Source organism: Leptodactylus fuscus, chromosome 1, assembly GCF_031893055.1.
Source record: "Leptodactylus fuscus isolate aLepFus1 chromosome 1, aLepFus1.hap2, whole genome shotgun sequence".
Classification (NCBI taxonomy): domain Eukaryota; kingdom Metazoa; phylum Chordata; class Amphibia; order Anura; family Leptodactylidae; genus Leptodactylus; species Leptodactylus fuscus.
Genome location: NC_134265.1, coordinates 230718221 through 230736872, shown reverse-complemented (window position 1 = coordinate 230736872; position 18652 = coordinate 230718221). Strand labels below are relative to the sequence as shown.

The 18652-nt window shown below is 43.5% G+C and overlaps 2 protein-coding genes across 3 annotated transcripts in view; one reads left to right on the top strand and one right to left on the bottom strand.

Annotated features, from left to right (window-relative positions):
- The window catches only part of UBA6 (ubiquitin like modifier activating enzyme 6), a 344476-nt gene that overhangs the window by 256361 nt on the left and 69463 nt on the right, over positions 1-18652 (bottom strand). The gene's annotated exons all lie outside the window — the stretch shown is intronic.
- The window catches only part of STAP1 (signal transducing adaptor family member 1), a 70166-nt gene that overhangs the window by 46734 nt on the left and 4780 nt on the right, over positions 1-18652 (top strand). The window contains exons 6-10 of one of the 2 annotated variants that reach the window (XM_075283942.1): positions 2681-2815; positions 5417-5486; positions 10912-11011; positions 13596-13724; positions 14265-14320. In XM_075283942.1, the coding sequence (XP_075140043.1) occupies positions 2681-2815; positions 5417-5486; positions 10912-11011; positions 13596-13724; positions 14265-14278 (448 nt within the window). In that variant the 3' untranslated portion in view covers positions 14279-14320. Of the gene's footprint in view, positions 1-2680; positions 2816-5413; positions 5487-10911; positions 11012-13595; positions 13725-14264; positions 14321-18652 lie in introns of both variants that reach the window. The other variant, XM_075283935.1, reaches the window with a different exon arrangement.

Here is an 18652-nt window from a genome sequence, read left to right as displayed (position 1 = left end):
CACCATAATTTGCAAATAAATTCTTACAAAATCAGACAATGTGATTTTCTGGATTTGTTTTCTCATTTTGTCTCTCATAGTTGAGGTCTACCTATGATGTAAATTACAGACGCCTCTCATCTTTTTAAGTGGTGGAACTTGCACTATTGGTGACTGACTAAATACTTTTTTGCCCCACTGTAGTTAAGTTTATCACAATTTCCCGCAGCACTCATCTCTTTCATTATACCTATAAGAAAACCCATGGTGTTTCCATAGGTATAATTGACATGCTGCATTTATAGAAACCCAATGGTTTTTTAAATCGCTGCCTATCCACTGCAAATATTTTTCTGCAATGTCTGGATAGGATTTGCCAGAATCCCATCCACTTTGCAGGGACTGTAAAACACCATGTCAAAATCATGGCATTTACCCCATATGGGGGCCCTGGCCCCCACTGCAAAAATGCTGCGGCAAGAAATGCTGCATTTCATGTAGCGGACTGCAGCAAAAGAATGCTGTGGCAAAACCGCGGTAGCAAAGCATTGTGGCTTTTCCCGCAGCGCCTATCACAGGAGGTCTGCAGAAGTTATATAGATATAGGGAAACCACAAGGTACAGTGCCTACAAGTAGTATTCAACCCCCTGCAGATTTAGCAGGTTTACACATTCGGAATTAACTTGGCATTGTGACATTTGGACTGTAGATCAGCCTGGAAGTGTGAAATGCACTGCAGCAAAAAAGAATGTTATTTCTTTGTTTTTTGTTTTTTTAAATTGTGAAAAGTTTATTCAGAGGGTCATTTATTATTCAACCCCTCAAACCACCAGAATTCTGTTTGGTTCCCCTAAAGTATTAAGAAGTAGTTCACGCACAAAGAACAATGAGCTTCACATGTTTGGATTAATTATCTCTTTTTCCAGCCTTTTCTGACTATTTAAGACCCTCCCCAAACTTGTGAACAGCATTCATACATGGTCAACATGGGAAAGACAAAGGAGCATTCCAAGGCCATCAGAGACAAGATCGTGGAGGGTCACAAGGCTGGCAAGGGGTACAAAACCCTTTCCAAGGAGTTGGGCCTACCTTTCTCCACTGTTGGGAGCATCATCCGGAAGTGGAAGGCTTATGGAACTACTGTTAGCCTGCCACGGCCTGGACAGCCTTTGAAAGTTTCCTCCCGTGCCGAGGCCAGGCTTGTCTGAAGAGTCAAGGCTAACCCAAGGACAACAAGGAAGGAGCTCCGGGAAGATCTCATGGCAGTGGGGACATTGGTTTCAGTCAATACCATAAGTAACGTACTCCACCGCAATGGTCTCCGTTCCAGACGAGCCCGTAAGGTACCTTTACTTTCAAAGCGTCATGTCAAGGCTCGTCTACAGTTTGCTCATGATCACTTGGAGGACTCTGAGACAGACTGGTTCAAGGCTCTCTGGTCTGATGAGACCAAGATCGAGATCTTTGGTGCCAACCACACACGTGACGTTTGGAGACTGGATGGCACTGCATACGACCCCAAGAATACCATCCCTACAGTCAAGCATGGTGGTGGCAGCATCATGCTGTGGGGCTGCTTCTCAGCCAAGGGGCCTGGCCATCTGGTCCGCATCCATGGGAAGATGGATAGCACGGCCTACCTAGAGATTTTGGCCAAGAACCTCCGCTCCTCCATCAAGGATCTTAAGATGGGTCGTCATTTCATCTTCCAACAAGACAACAACCCAAAGCACACAGCCAAGAAAACCAAGGCCTGGTTCAAGAGGGAAAAAATCAAGGTGCTGCAGTGGCCTAGTCAGTCTCCTGACCTTAACCCAATTGAAAACTTGTGGAAGGAGCTCAAGATTAAAGTCCACATGAGACACCCAAAGAACCTATATAACTTGGAGAAGATCTGCATGGAGGAGTGGGCCAAGATAACTCCAGAGACCTGTGCTGGCCTGATCAGGTCTTATAAAAGACGATTATTAGCTGTAATTGCAAACAAGGGTTATTCCACAAAATATTAAACCTAGGGGTTGAATAATAATTGACCCACACTTCTACGTTTAAAATTTATTAAAATTTAACTGAGCAACATAACTTTTTGGTTTGTAAGATTTATGCATCTGTTAATAAATCCTGCTCTTGTTTGAAGTTTGAAGGCTCTAACTTATTTGCATCTTATCAAACCTGCTAAATCTGCAGGGGGTTGAATACTACTTATAGACACTGTATAATTGACATGCTGCAATATCCAAAACCTCGATGGTTTTGGAAATCGCAGTGTTCACTGTGCGTATTTTTCCGTAAGGCGTGGATGGAATTTACTAGATCACTTTGTAGGGACTGTAAATTGCTGCACCACAGCCTTAAATTAGTTCAATTGTAGCTCTCAAATTTCACCAACATGTTCTCAATATCTCAATGTTCTCTTGGGGATCACAGATGCAGGGAGTGAAACCTTGTTTAGATACATCAAAAATGAACACATTTTTGAATTAATCAAAAGTTAAGGACAAACAAAAAGAACCGTTTCCCCCAAAGCTTAGCAATAAAAGAAGTGTGCCTTCTGTAATTCCCACTATAAGCTGAGAAACTGCCAAGAAAATGACACTTCCTTATCTATATCAACTACTTTGATTTGTCTATATAATGATAAAAAATTTATGTAGCTACCAGTTTCATTCAGCTTTATTATATTGCTTATTTTTTATAAAGGTGCTTTTACACGGTCTCTCGCCAACAAGCTACTGAAATGCTTATTAAGGATGAAAATTCTGGCAACTTAATTCTCAGGCCTGGTGCAGATGGCAAGAACTATGCAGTAACAATTCGCGAGCCCACAGAGAACAGGTAACATTATGACACCAACACTAATACATACTAATAGGGGTAACTAAGCTCAACAAGTAAGAAATTCCTATGTATTCCCAAAAGTCTACACTAAAGCCACATGGAGACCTGCCTACTAGAAATGAGCGAGTAGTATTAGATCGAATACGACTATTCGATCGAATACACGTATCTGTCGAATACCGCACGGGAAAAATCCATTGAATTCAATGCAAAAACCTCCTCGTTCTCCTCATCCTGCTACTTCCGGAACTTGGAGGATCCAAGGTGTCGAACTTTGGTTTCCATGGAAACCGGAACAACATTCCTGTTTTTTCCCATAGACTATAATAGAATTCGATATTCGAACAAATACTACTCGCTCATCTCTACTGCCTACAGCAAAAAGTTAAAAACCCGCAGCACATGACACTTTGTGCTTTTTTTTTTTTTTTTTTTTTTTTTTTAGCAGTGTGTGGATGGGATTTTTTTAAATGACATCCATTACACTAGTATTGTATATTGCAGAGGATTAGCTGCCAGCAATTCTGCCTGATACGAAGCTGCTGGGACTACAGCACGTGTGGCTTCAGCCCTGGAAAAGTAAGCTTAAGCTTAGGCACCATGTACCGAGACGCAGGAAAATAACTAGGCGGAAACGCATTGCGCTTTTTGCCGCAGTGTTTTTCACAGAAAGTCTGCATTGTTTATCATATCTTTGTGTGACACTGGGGTGTGCGCCCCTTAGTTTTTTCAGTAGTGGAATTCATTTGTATACTTACATTACGACCTGGTCAGAATTGACAGTCGGTTATCCAGTGAGTGGCGACCCTGGCCAAAGGTCTGTGGACTTTTTCATCCATTGATCTCCCTGTAGGAGAGAATGGAAGAATGCTACCCTAACTGTCTGAGGAACAAATAGGGGATCCATTTAGGAATTGTGCATGTGATTTTGCTATCAGGAAGCGTATCCTCTGCTGGTTTTCTCCTCGATACAAGGGGGTTCTGTTGTTATGGACTGTCAGGATTTGAACCTGTGACCTGGTGTCTTGTTCTGGATCTCCATGCTTGCTGAGCAATTCAGCTGGTTGAATAGCTGTCTGTTGGACTATTGTGTTGAACCTACTTGTGAGGCTCATAACCTTTTTCTACTGATTAGAACACGCCCTGGATTAACCCTGATTGGACTGCCTATAGTTATGTGACTATGACACTTCCTGCTTGTGTTGCTATTGTGTTTAGTTGACCGAATACAGGCTGTACACCCAGGAGAACTCCTTGCTGGAGATCTTCTTCAGTTCCTTGGAACTTCCCCTTTGCTGGCCACAAGCTCTCTATAGCTTCACTTCAGCTCTTGAGATACAGCGGACTATTACCCTGGTCTTTACGTACCTACTTCTGGACTGCAACTGCAGCCCCTCGTGGGCTATCTGTGTGCTGTCCCCAGCCTCCTCTGCCTTACCCGACTACTGGACTCCTGCTCCTGCTCCTTTCTATTCACAGGACAGGGAATAAGTGTCTGATCGCTGGGAGACCCAAACACCAGGTCCCCAGAGATCTGGAGGACCGAATGTCCCCTATTAAGGCTGTAAGGAAAGACTATGAAATTTGTCTGTAAAATACTTTGTTACCTGTATTACTTTGTACTACAGCATTACAGTCTATGATAAAATTTCTATTTAACTATTGATGCCAGAGACGGGCCTCAGTAGCTATATAGCTCTGGCAGGTCTAGCATTCCGCACAAGGCTCCCGGCTGTCGTAATAAGTTGATGATTTCTGCAATCTGGCTACTTTCTAGGCATAACTGCACCAGCAAGTAAAATGTTGGGGTGGGTGATGGCACCAGGTAGGATGGAGGATTAAAGAGAGGTCACACAAAGAGTTGATGTCTATGGTCAGAGACAACTCTGATCACAGGCATTACTTCCAAGTCACTGCTATTACAAACAGTACAGAATAGCCTTCTGAGTCAGATCCATAGTTAAAGATTCAAAATCTGCCTTAGTATTACCATGGATGTTGGGAAGGGGCTGAGCATCTGTGTTGCATCCATGTGTTCATTTTTAACATATTTTATACTAATAGTTTATAAGGGAGTCTGTGTCAAGAGCTCAGCATATCAACCTAACCCTGTAGATAAATGGGTTACGGTCAACTGAATCAGGTATTGTTTTCCACTTATCTGCATTTCTGTTATGCAAATTAGGTCTTTGGAGCAACAAGGGCGTTGCTGCTTACTTCTTTGGAGCAAAGGACACACCCTTGTTGCTCCAAATATCTAATTTGCATATGAATAAATATGGCAATATCTCAGCACTGGTGGCACCAATTCACAAGGGGAAAGCACCATTTCATTCAGGTGACCCTAAACTTATCGATCTGTAGGGCTGGGTTATTATTCTGGGTTCTGGGTTATAGACTCCCTTTAAAATTATTATTATAAAGAAGTCTAGATTGACAGCAGAAGAGAGTCCCGATAAAAAAAACAAAACATAAAAAATACTCAAACTTTATATTCAATAAATAGTAAATTAAATATGTATTTCTTTGTCAATTAGAGTTTTGATTTTTTTATGTTAATCTTCTTTTCTCTAATTTTCTAATAATCTTTTGCAGCAGCAGGCCTCAGGTTAAACATTACAAGATACTAAAAAATGACCGCGGCTACACCATTGAATTAGACAGACCTGTAAGTTACTATTGTTCTTACTGAATCCACCAATACAATGTTATTTTATATGCAACAGTTCAAGAAAAACAGCACATTAGAATATATTTCATTCAATATATTTTTTTTGTTCAAATATAAAATCAATATATTAATATAGTTATAATGTTATCCACCAAACATTAAATTTAATTGGGGTCTTTTCACCTCTGCATTCAGGTTTCCGTTCGGGGTGTTGGCTTGGGGACCCCCAAATGGAAACCTATACACATAAAAAAGCGGTTACCTAAGGAAACCCGCAGACCCCATAGACTATAATGGGGTCTGTGTAGTTTCTGCACAAAACATGCAGAGAGAAAATGCTGCTCAAGTGCCATAAAAGAAGAGAATGTGTTGTTTATTAATTTACCTGATGGAACAATAAGATGAAGGTTTTAGACCGGAGTAGTGCTGTTTTTGTTTGTTTTTGCATATCCAGCCTGCAGCTGGTTATATTATCTTGTGCACTCAAGAAATGATTGGACAATATTTGTCATTTTTGTTAATACCAAGATTACTAGGATCTATCAGTCTTCAACTGTCTGTCAAGGTAGCAAGGCTCTTATTCTTGCTTGGACAACATGCAGAGCAACACTTCCAGGGCTGCTTCCACTCGCCAAACCCAATTGACCCTTCACCAGTTTCATGTACACCTCTCTATGTTTTGGGTGCTACTCTTTGTGGCTACTCCTCACCTGACATCTTCACTCAGGTGTCGGTCTCAGTCCTCTGTGAGCCAGCAGCAATGAGCTGCCCAACAGCTGGGGTTTTACTTCCCTTGCTCTGCACTTACCATGAAGTCCTGCCACACTGTCTACGATGGTAATACCAGCATGCTCTGTTATTATGAGACTTGAATACACTCCATATTGCAGCCACACTATATGCCACAGCTGCTCAAATGTCTCAAATTTATTTAATCCTAAATGTAGTGCAACAGACAGAGGAAATGCATGAAGAAAAACCTATAGGGACAGACCAATATTGGACTGCCTTTCTCATGGTAATTACTTGACTTCTTTAACCAACTGGAAAATTCTATCCAGAGATACAGTTGGAATCTGATTCCTTGGTACCATCTGTCATTCCCTCCTAAGCTGTACCCTATACTATAGTTACTAACATGGATGGGACAATGATAGTCCCCTTAAGGCCTCCTCGTGAATGGAGCGTCACTGTACTAGCGTGACTGGCGCTCCATTAAAGGGGTACTCCCACGTCGCATACTCACCCGTCTTCGTTCCTCTAAAATCTTCTGTCTTCCGGCTTTGTTTCGTCATTGGTGGGCGGGGTCACATATGCAAAGCCAAGCGGCGAGATGCCGCCGGCCCTGCGTGCGCGCTCATACACCAGTCTACCCTTCACAATGCGAATACAGACTCGACACCCTGCGGGTCTGTATTCGCATTGTGAAGGTTAGACTGGTGTATGATCGCACACGCAGGGCCGGCGGCATCTCGCCGCTTGGCTTTGCATATGTGACCCCGTAGCGGAGCGGAACAGCATCGCTTCTGCCGCTGCTGTCTTCATGCAGGGCAGAAGCATAGCGATGTGCCTGTGCCGGCGTCTAACAGTCCCCAGCATCCGCCTATTACAGCAGATGCCGGGGAGTTAGACGCCGGCACAGGTGAAGCCAGCAACATCTCTATGTGCCTGCCCTGCATGAAGCCAGCAGCGGCAGAAGCGATGCTGTTATTCCGCTCCTCCGCCCCCCGCCCCGGAATAGCAGCATCGCTTCTGCCGCTGCTTGCATCATGCAAGGCAGAAGCATAGCGATGTTGCTGGCTTCACTTGTGCCGGCGTCTAACCCTGCATTGGCGGCCCCTTCCCCCAAAGGGTAAACTACCCCCCCCTCCAGGCTCGCTCCCGTGCACTTAGCCCCTCCTCCCTCCCCCTGAGAGCAGGCAGATACATCACTTGACTCAGGAGCAACTAGGTCAGGGCTGTGGCCACAAAAAAATGAATAAAGTGAGATAGTGGCCAAACAAAGCAGTTTTGCTGAAGCAATGTATTTAGGAAAAGTCTTACATTCATATTAATAAGCATTATAGATAGGATCCTTGTGACGGGACAACCCCTTTAACTTCTATGGAGAAGCTGGGAATATAATCTCTGGCCACGTCTGCAGCCCCATAGCAGCACATTAGCGCTCCATTCACAAGGAAGCTTTAGGGGGACTTTTGATTCTCTATATCTTCCTTATTACTGGGGTACCTGGCGATCAGGCCCCCAGCAATTGGACACTTATCCCCTGTTCTGTGGATAGTGCATAAGAGCCCATAAATGGACATGCCCTTTTAAGTATGTTGGGTTATGCCATAGTAGTGGGAGGATCAACTTCCACTACATGGTGTAGTGCAGGCAGAAGAAATGCATGGCTAGGTTCACACTAGCGTTCTCCTGTCCGTTCTGTGGTTTCCGTCTTCTGCCTGCCAGAAGACGGAAAGCACAGACCGGGTCCGGCCGTGAGCAGCGGTGAGCGTTTTAGGCTCTCCGCCGCGAAACCGGATTTTTTTTATCCGGACACAGAGTACTGCATGTCCGACTCTGTGTCCAGATTATAAAACCCGGTTTCGCGGCGGAGAGCATAAAACGCTCACCGCCGCTCACGGCCGGACATCTCTCTCACCCATTCAAATGAATGGGTGAGAGAGACTCCTGCAGGTTTCCGTATCCTGCCTCTGTTTTAGGCAGGAAACGGAAACCTCAAGTACGGAGTTCACAACGCTGATGTGAACAAGCCGTAAGAGGGATGTATCCTATTTCATATGTAAATGTAACATAACTTCGGCACAACACACCCCTAACTCATAGGGACACTTTTATAGGGACAGCAATGGCCAATGTTACAAGTTTGTAGATTTTCAATCTAGTCTGTGAAAAGCATATTTGTAAGTGTGGTCCAACTGTGACAGGTTCCAGAGGTATGTAAGGCAGACCTGACCTGGAAGGGGATACCTGCTAAGATTAGGTTCACACTAGTGCTAGATTTCACTCCTTTAGATCTGCATGGGGACCCGAAAGATGTAAACCGGGTCCGCATGGGGATCCGAAGGATGGAAACCTTGTCTGCCTAAAAAAGCGGTTACCCGCAGACCCCAGAACTCAAAGGCAGGGGAAGAGACTGTACCACTGTTTGGTGGCAGGCTTCATAGGACTAGTATCGTAAAGTCAACTACACTAATAGACATTGCACAGGAAACAGGTACCCAGGGATGAATAGCCACAGTAACATTCAGTGTGTTATCAATGAAGTATGTTTACAATTGCATCTGCCCAGAGGGATTTAACATAAGACATCATGAAATCTTTGGAGGAGGAGATGGTGAAATAGTCATCATCCCAACCTGTCAGGAGCCAGCGTTGCAAGGGTATTGAAGACAAGTTTCTGGTAGTGAAGGATATATGACTAGTCAGGAGACTTTGAGAGTGTTGCATAGTCAGGCCAGCTTCTTCAGCTGCTAGTCAACGAATGCAGAATGGCAATGAAATAGCTCCTAGAAGTATATTTTTGCCAACAAGTAGATTTTCTACTTACCACCAACAGCAGTACCATACATGTGCGACATCAAATGTACCACATCATTAAAACATCATCACTGTCTTAGCATCAATCATGGATCCAGACACCAAATAGAATCTCAGAATACCTGAGTGAAGTTGACTTTGTCCAGGAGTACCACAGATTTTTATCTCCCTGTTGTATGTGGGAATAACGGAAAATTTGCCCTGATAACAAGTGGAAGAATTATAAGAGTGTTGTTTGTGCCGTACACATAGATAGCGTTCCTTATTTTGCACTTTATACTCTTACTTCAGTTCAAGTACCTGAAGGCTGGAATCGCATCAGCGTTCGCACTTTGTTTGGGGTTTCTGTCTCTGAATCCTCTTGAAAAATGTGGAGAGAAAAGTCCTTGTTGTGTGATTGATTTCCTGATTTTGTGCATTTACATTTGCAAGTCTATTATATTTTGTACCATTTTTCCTTACATACATGCAGGGGCGTAACTACCGTAGAGGCAGCAGAGGCAGCTGCCACAGGGCCCGGGCCATTAGGGGGCCCGGTGACAGCCGCTACCGCTGCGTTTTTTTTTTTTTTTTTAATAGGCCGTTACGGGCCCTATTTACTTGACGATCCTGGCAGGTCCGGGATCGGTAAGTGACACCGCGGGTCCCACAAATACTATCATTATACTCGGGGGTCTTTGCAGACCCCCGAGTATAATGATCGGCGGACCGGGAGAGGTAAGGGAACGTAAAAAATACTGTTACTTACCTCTCCACGTTCCTGCCAGGCCTCCTTCATACTTGTCTGACGTCACATGAACCCGGCCTGCTTCCCGGGTCATGTGACGTCCGACGTCATTAAAGAAGGACGAGAGCGGTGGCCGACAGCAAGGAGCCGGGGAACAGGTAAGCAACTGGTTTTCTTTTATGTTTTTATTCCCCCGGGTCTCCGATTTTTATACTCTGGGGTCTGAAAAGACCCCAGAGTATAATAATTGTATATGGGTGTCCACAGTGGGACACAATACTGTGTGCAGGGGCGACTATGGGGTACAATACTGTGTGCAGGGGCCACTATGGGGAATAATACTGTGTGCAGGGGCCACTATGGGGAATAATACTGTGTGCAGGGGCCACTAAGGGACATAATGCTGTGTGCAGGGGCCACTAAGGGACATAATACTGTGTGCAGGGGACACTATGGGGGATAATACTGTGTGTAGGGGCCACTAAGGGACATAATACTGTGTGCAGGGGCCACTATGGGGGATAATACTGTGTGTAGGGGCCACTAAGGGACATAATGCTGTGTGCAGGGGCCACTAAGGGACATAATACTGTGTGCAGGGGCCACTATGGGGGATAATACTGTGTGTAGGGGCCACTAAGGGACATAATACTGTGTGCAGGGACCACTAAGGGACATAATACTGTGTGCAGGGGCCACTAATGGACATAATACTGTGTGCAGGGCTTACTAAGGGACATAATAGAGTGCAGAGGAGGGGGTCGGTCGAGGTCTTCGGCATCGGTGTCGGTTGGGGGGGGTAGGCCATGTCAAAAGTTCGCCACGGGGCCCCGCCATTCCTAGTTACGCCACTGCATACATGTGATGGTTATGCACATGTTCCATCGTATTAGGGTCCATTCACACGGAGGAAAATAGCACTGAATTTGGTGCTGAATTTCAGCGCTGAAAAAAAAGCCTCCCATTGACTTCAATGGGTTCCTTTTTCTGCTAGCTGAAAACTGAAATTCTGCTAGCTGAAATTTGTGAATGAACCCTTATGGTGTTCTGTAATTTTTTTTTTTCTTGCATTCTCTTGTATTTGACTATAGTAATTTGTACAAATATGTAGTAACAATTATTTAATATGCTTTTTTATTTGTTTAAATTTAGGTTGTACTGAGCAACCTTGATGAAGTAGTTAATCACTTTTTTAATGAAACTCGAGGAAAACTAAGGCCATTTCATTCGCAGATATATGACACACACATAGGTATGAGACAGTATTTTATATTTTTATAATACTTTCAAACATACTATGTACATTGTTGAAAATATATTAAAAAACAAGAATAGAGATGAGCGAACAGTGAAATATTCGAGATTTGTTTCGAGTAGAGCCTCGACTCGAATATTTGACTACTCGATCGAATATCGAATCCCATTATAGTATATGGGAAAAAAATGCTCATTTCAGGGGAAACCAGTATTCGACTAAAGGAGAGTCACCAAGTCCACGAATAGCAGGAGGAGAGTGTTTAGGAGGAGCGCTGTGCAGTTAAAGCGCACAGACCCCATCATAGTCTATGGGGTCCATGCGCTTTAACTGCACAGTGCTTGCAGTTGCGCTGATAAAAAGTAAGCTCCCTCGTAACCACAAGCTGCCAGCTCTCCCGACTAGCAAAGACGAGCCTGCGGCAAATCAACGTTGGTTCTGCAGCAGGCTCGTCCTTGCTAGTCAGAAGAGAGCTGGCAGCTTGCTGTTATGAGGGAGCTGACTTTTTCTCATAGGAATGAATTGGCCAGCGTTGATTGACCAGTGTACAGCATTCAGCCAATCATCGCTGGTTCTGCCTGAGGCTCGTCTGTGAGGAGGCGGAGTCTAAAATCAGACAACAATGGAGACTGCTGTGGTCCGATCTTAGACTCCGTCTCCTCACAGACGAGCCTCCGGCAGAACCAGCATTGATTGGCCGAATGCTGTACACTAGCCAATCAACGCTGGTCTATTCATTCCTATGAAAAAAAGTAAGCTCCCTCATAACAGCAAGCTGCCTGCTCCTAGCAAGGACGAGCCTGCTGCACAACGCTGGTTCTGAATTGAATATTTACTGCGAATAGCTAGTATTATTCGATTGAGTACGAATATTTCGAATACCATAGTATTTGATCGAATACCTACTCGATCGAATACTACTTGCTCATCTCTATACAAAAAGTGTAGGTTTTAATCTTGAATCAGACTAGATTCTGACAAACTATATACTGTAAGTGCCGTCTTTTAAATTTCAGGGGAAATAAAGTTACGCCCTACATGCAGGACTCTTTTAATACGTTAGTGGGCCCTATTCAAAGATTTCCTAAGTGGGCCACCCTCATAATTCAATCCTTTCCGACTTACGCCATACTATTATGGTAGATGGCAGGTCTTTAAATATGGCGGCTGAGCGGACATTAACCCTTTTGATGCCATGTTCAATGCTGGCATGGGCACTGCCATTTTTCATGTATTGCCGTCCATGGAATGTGATTGGTGGGTGGCGATTTGTTGCCATGACAGCCAGGAGCCTGATGAAGGATCCCAAGCTTATCTACACTTGTCATACACTTTTATTATAAGCTTGTATGTTCTCCCTGTGTTTGCATGGGTTTCCTCCTGGCACTCCGGTTTTCTCCCACACTCCAAAGACATAGTGGTAAGGGATGTATATTGTGAGCCGCTCTATATGGGACAGTGACTGTCAATGTCTGTAAAGCGCTGTGGAATATGATGGCGTTATATAAGTAAGAAAAATAAATAATTAATAATAGAAGTATAGGGATTTCACAATGCATTGTATTAGTGATCAGACCCACTTTGGCTTAAAACCCCTAAAAATAAAATTAAAAAAGTAAATGAAAATAAGACTCTACAAACTTCTAAAAATATTTTTCCCATATGATGAAGACTGTAGCAGGAGAAAAAAAAAAAAAAAAAAGATCACTGCCACAGACATCAGCAGATGGAGCCTGAATGGTGGAGCTTAGAGATAGTAGTTTCACGTTCCATCACTGTATTCAACTTTATCTGCCGTTATCTGCCTTTTATCTAGAGTTGACATCACTGCCTGCTACCCCAACAGTATGACAGCACCCAAACTGTTGCACTGTCCTGCTCGATCCAGGTCAGCAAAGGGGACCCCCACTAACACAGGGCCTGGTGCGGATGCACCATTTTCTAAAGCGTCCCTGACCATACGTCATAGACATTTAAGCAGTCTACTTAAAGAGGACCTTTCATGGTCCGGGGCCCAGGCAGTTCTATATACTGCTGGAAAGCTGACAGTGCGCTGAATTCAGCGCACTATCGGCTTTCCCGATCTGTGCCCCGGGTAAAGCGCTATCGGTCCCGGTACCGTAGCGCTTTACAGTCAGAAGGGTGTTTCTGACACTTAGCCAGGGACGCCCTTCTGCCCAGCAGTGCCTATCGTGCTGTAGAGTGTGAGCGGGGAGGAACTCCCCCTCCCTCTGCTCACAGTGCTCGTCCATAGACGAGTATTATCAGGAAAGGAGGGGGCGTTCCTCCCTGCTCCACAGTACAGCGCGATAGGCGCTGCTGGGCAGAAGGGCGTCCCTGACTAAGTGTCAGAAACGCCCTTCTGACTGTAAAGCGCTACAGTACCGGGACCGATAGCCCTTTACCCGGGGCACAGATCGGGAAAGCCGATAGTGCGCTGAATTCAGCGCACTGTCAGCTTTCCAGCAGTATATAGAACTGCCTGTGCCCTAATAGGTGAAAGGTCCTCTTTAAGTGGTTTGTTGAAAGGCCATGTAAAATTAAATGTTCTAATCTGTTTGTTTTATTTATTCTGTTTCAGATTGTAGTTTAAAAGAGACTGACAATGAGACTGACACACAGAAACCTGAATCCAAAATACAAACATTAGTGAATCAATTTTCCCAAGAAAAACCAATAACGATGCTTCGTGAAAATGCCTACATAAATGGTGAATAATTTCTTTGTTAAATGAATGCACATTCAGTCTCAGAGATATAATCATAGTGTATCTCAATCACATGTTAGTATATTAATATCAATTTTCAGACACATTTACAATTTTTAAAAATTGTGTTCAGCATAACAGCTGTTAAGTTAGTTTGTTTTATATATTGGTCTGAAAGTGGCCAACCACTTTAACTGTATCCAGTGTGCTTGGAAGTGCGGATAGCTTGGCAGCAGTATTGTCATATACCGACACTCATTGGTTGACAGAATTATGTGAAATGCTATTACCCACCAGCATCACTATAGTCTACATACTTACCCTTCACAAATCCCAAATCAATTCACAGATTTTGAAGCAGTTGTAAGGTAGCAGCAATAGCTGAAATTTTACTATGCTGTCCCTTAAATTATGCTGCTATAGGTGCCTGCCCATAGTCCTACCGGCAAACGTGTACAGTAATACCAGTGCAGGTAGAATAATACTGTATATAATATACATTCCAGCTTAAGAACATAACTAATGACTTTATTTTGTCACTAGTGTTTCCAAGATGAATGTATGACTACACAAACAAGCTGATTCCAAATGTCCATCTGGTAAGTACGTATGCATTTTACATGAGAATTCTTAATACACTAGAAATAGTTAGCACTTGGAAGCCACAGTTGTAAATAAGAAATCATGTGTTGCAGTTCTTATGATAAATTCTAAACTTGCTTTGAAGCTGATTAACCAGGTCATTTCCTTCCATGAAAACGCAGTCGAAGTGCAAAGACAATTTAGGAGGGAGTTTAACAAAGAACCACCTACACGAGTTACCATCACTCGAATTAGAAATAAGTTTGAAGCTGATGGAACTGTTCAGGACTAGAGATGTGCGAGTACTGTTCGGATCAGCCGATCCGAACAGCACGCTCGCATAGAAATGAATGGACGTAGCCGGCACGCGGGGGGTTAAGCGGCCAGCCGCCGTCAAAGCGGAAGTACCAGGTGCATCCATTAATTTCTATGGAGTGTGCTGTTCGGATCGGCTGATCCGAACAGTACTCGCTCATCTCTATTCAGGACGTCCATAAGAAGCGTTCCGGAAGACCACGTACCTCGACAAGCCCCATAAAAGAAGAAAGATTACTGGAAACGTTTCAACGAAGTCCAAGAAAGTCTTGTCGAGGTACATGGTCTTCCGGGAATGCTTCTTATGGACGTCCTGAACAGTTCCATCAGCTTCAAACTTATCTCTAATTCGAGTGATGATAACTCGTGTAGGTGGTTCTTTGTTAAACTCCCTCCTAAATTGTCTTTGCACTTCTACTGCATTTTCATACTTCCAGTAGCATTTTAGAATAAATTTCCTTTCTTCAAAGTCAAGTCTGTATGCCATCACTTGGTTTAATGGGTTCAGTCTGTAAAGAAAGAATAAATAATTGAGTTATCAGCTGCTAAAATGAGTATACATTTTTTTGGGACACCCTGTATTTAGCATGTCCCTTCCTGCACTATTGCAGCACAGACACCCATGCTACCGACAGCAGACTAAGTCTTGTATATTTAGCATGTCCCTTTCTACACTATTGCAGCACAGACATACATGCTACTGAGACTGTTGGGACTTCCAACCCGTTTAGCTTAAAACCTGTGATGACCTCACCTTATTAAGAGTTAAAGATCACACCACAACTGATTTTATGGTTGACGCTGAGGTTGGCCACAGCATTTATTAAACCAGATAACATAACCGTAAATGTAAACAGGAAATAGACCATTCCCATGCCCCGCCTCTTCCTTCTTGACCTTTGCCCTGTAATAATGCCCCGCTGTCCGTCAGCGGGCAGTTGAGGCCCGAAACTTCCTCCCAAGGGGCATGGACCTTCCGCGTGCTGTGACACTGATAAGCTAAGAACAAAACAAAGACAAAAAAAACCAAAAGACAGACCTATACCAAAACAAACAAACCGTGAGGGCAAGGGTGGGTGGGAGTTCCTCTCACCACGCTTCAGTACTGGCAGAGGTGGAGCCCCACACACGTGTCCCCAGTTTTATTCAAAAAACTCCACCTCCATACATGTGACCGAACACGTCATCACTTTTGAACGTACACTTCCTTTTAACCCATAAGATGCCGGCCCAACAGTCCCTGTCCCTTTTCCTATACTGTTTAAGGACTTCCACATCAGACTACGTCTTGTGTGTATATATATATATATATATATATATATATATATATTGCAGCACAGACAGCCATGCTACTGACATCAGACTGAGCCTTGTGTATTTAGCATGCCCCTTTCTGCACTATTGCAGCACAGCCACCCATGCTATATTATCACTTCAGGAACTACTACTTTAAAGGGTAGTCACACGAAATATTGATGTGACAGCTTTGTTTTTTATTCATTCTCTTTGACATATTTGACAAAAATAATTGACAAAAAAATTAAGACAAAGGCCCCACATACTGAGCCACAGCCAAAAGACGCAGTGGAAATACTGTGGCGGAAACAAATCAGGTTTTTTTCTGCTGTTTTTTACAGAAAGTCCTCTGTGGACTTTCAACCCCTATTATTCCTCTATGGAAAACGCCGCCGTTTCCATTGGTATCATTGACATGCTGGGATTTTCAAAAACTTAACTTTTCTGCTGTGGATTTTTTTATGCAATTTGTGGACTGGATTAGCCAAAGTCCAATCCATTTTACAGGTAATGTAAAACACTGCATTTGCTCAATGTGTTGCCCTAGCCTAACACTTAGTTCTGAAAGCACTCTTACTTTAAAGTTCTATGCATTGTATTTTATGGTATGTGGATATGTCATATCATAACTCATTTATTTACTACGGCATCAGTATTTTCTATATTTTGTACATTCATACATTTCAGGGGCAAATAAAGCTCTAATTCCTTAGGAAAATTCAAACAATTTGCTTTAAAAATCAAAAACAAGTCTTCCTGCAGTTGAAGAGGGGTTATACTGGATAAATGACATTCCAGTATTACGGGAACTAGCTGACAAGTGGTTTTGTAAGTTACCTTTGTGGCTCGGATGGGTGCGGTATTCAAGCAAGCTCACGCCAAGAGTGCAACAAATGGACTCACATAACTTTTTGTTCCCTGTCTGTGTTGGCATTTAGGTCACTGCTTAATTTTAACCTTGCATACTAAGATATTAGACTAGTCTGTTTGATAACAGCTAACCATATTCATAATAGTCAAATAACACTAAGATAAGGCTAATTCAAGTAAATCTGATATGAGATTTGTAATGCATGAGGCGATTAGTACATGAAAGTCTTAGGGCTAGTTCTCGCTAGCGGAGAAAAGAAGCCTGGCGATCTGCATAGACCACCATTGTAAAGGGTAGGTTTTTGACGCAAAATCCGCTGTCAAAAACCTCCTCTTTGCTCACGTGTGAACAAGCCCTTATACTTGTAAGGCCATGTTTACACTGTGAATCAGTGGTGCAGCTGAAAACTGCAGCAAATATGTATTACATGAAATCTAGTGCAATTTATTTATCTTTTTATTTTGTAAACGGTTCAAGAAAACTTATAAGCATACAGTTTAGTTTGGGAACTGGTCACATGTAAAATGCTGTCTATAGGCAGCGTGTTATAGAGCAGGTTAAGGGCTCGTTCACATTTGCGCCCAGCCTCCGTTCTGCAGGTTTCCGTTTCCTGCACAAAACAGAGGCAGGAGACGGAAACCTGCAGGACTCTTTCATACCCATTCATTTGAATGGGTTTGAAAGATGTCCAGCCGTGAGCGGTGGTGAGCGTTTTATGCTCTGCGAAACCATTTTTTTTAAAACTGGACACAGAGTCGGACATGCAGTACTCTGTGTCCGGTTTTAAAAAAACGGATTTGTGGCGGAGAGCATAAAACGCTCATCGGCGCTCACAGCCGGACCCGGTCTGACAGCTTTCCGTCTTCTGCATGCTCAGAACAGAGACCCGAATACTAGTGTGAACCTAGCGTAAGCTGAGCACATCGATGTATAGTTTTGTAAGAAAAGATTCGGTATAATTTATCATTTATTCACTGAAATCTCTGCTCTTTATGAAGTCTAGGAATCTTCTCAGTGACTGACAATTCTCGTCTATGACGTGCGCACGGAGATAGCTATCAGTTACAGAGAACTGCTCCAAATACCCCTCCTCCATAGCATTCTGTCTGCAAATTGGACTCTGCATTTTCCATGTGACTGGTTGCCTTTAAATGGCACCCTTGGGTGTAAGTCACAGTGGAGAGCCAGAGTGGCAGAAGTAGAAGGGGAATTTACATACCCCAACATTTCTCTGCTATTCATCCTGGAAACATTTGACAACTAGTTGTTACCATCTGTCTTATCCCTGTTGCAACACTCTGAGACGGAACAAGAGTTAACAGCACAACGTCTCAATCACCTGTGAGAAGGTGACACGGCAAAGCAAACCTGTCATGTTATCTGTTCAGCAGGGGCTGGGAAGATTAATATATATTTTTGTGGGAAAATATTTGCTATAACTTGTATATTAATTGACATATTTGTTCTTTAGTAATAAGTCATTTTTTCAGGTCTGGTTTGTTACTGATATGGGCTCTATCATTCAGAAAACAGATTTTGAGCTAAGCATATGCCTGAATAGCCTTTAAAAAGGCTTTTCAGGTGCTGCCTCTAGTTCTTCCAAAGGCCCCGTCCCCCCGTTTTTAGTAAAAATTGGTAAAAATGATAAGCTAATAAGGCTCACCGAGCACCCTGGGCATTCCCCAGGGCCACTGAGCAGCCCCCGCGTCATACCTCAGTACCCCCTCCCTGGCTTGTACTCAGTTATTCCCTCCTCCTCCACATTTGCTGTGCCGTCTACATCCTCTGTTGTCTCGCTCCTGCTGCTTCAAATCCCGTGTATGTGCAGTAATGGTCTGTTCTGAGCGCTACTGTGCATGCTCAAGCA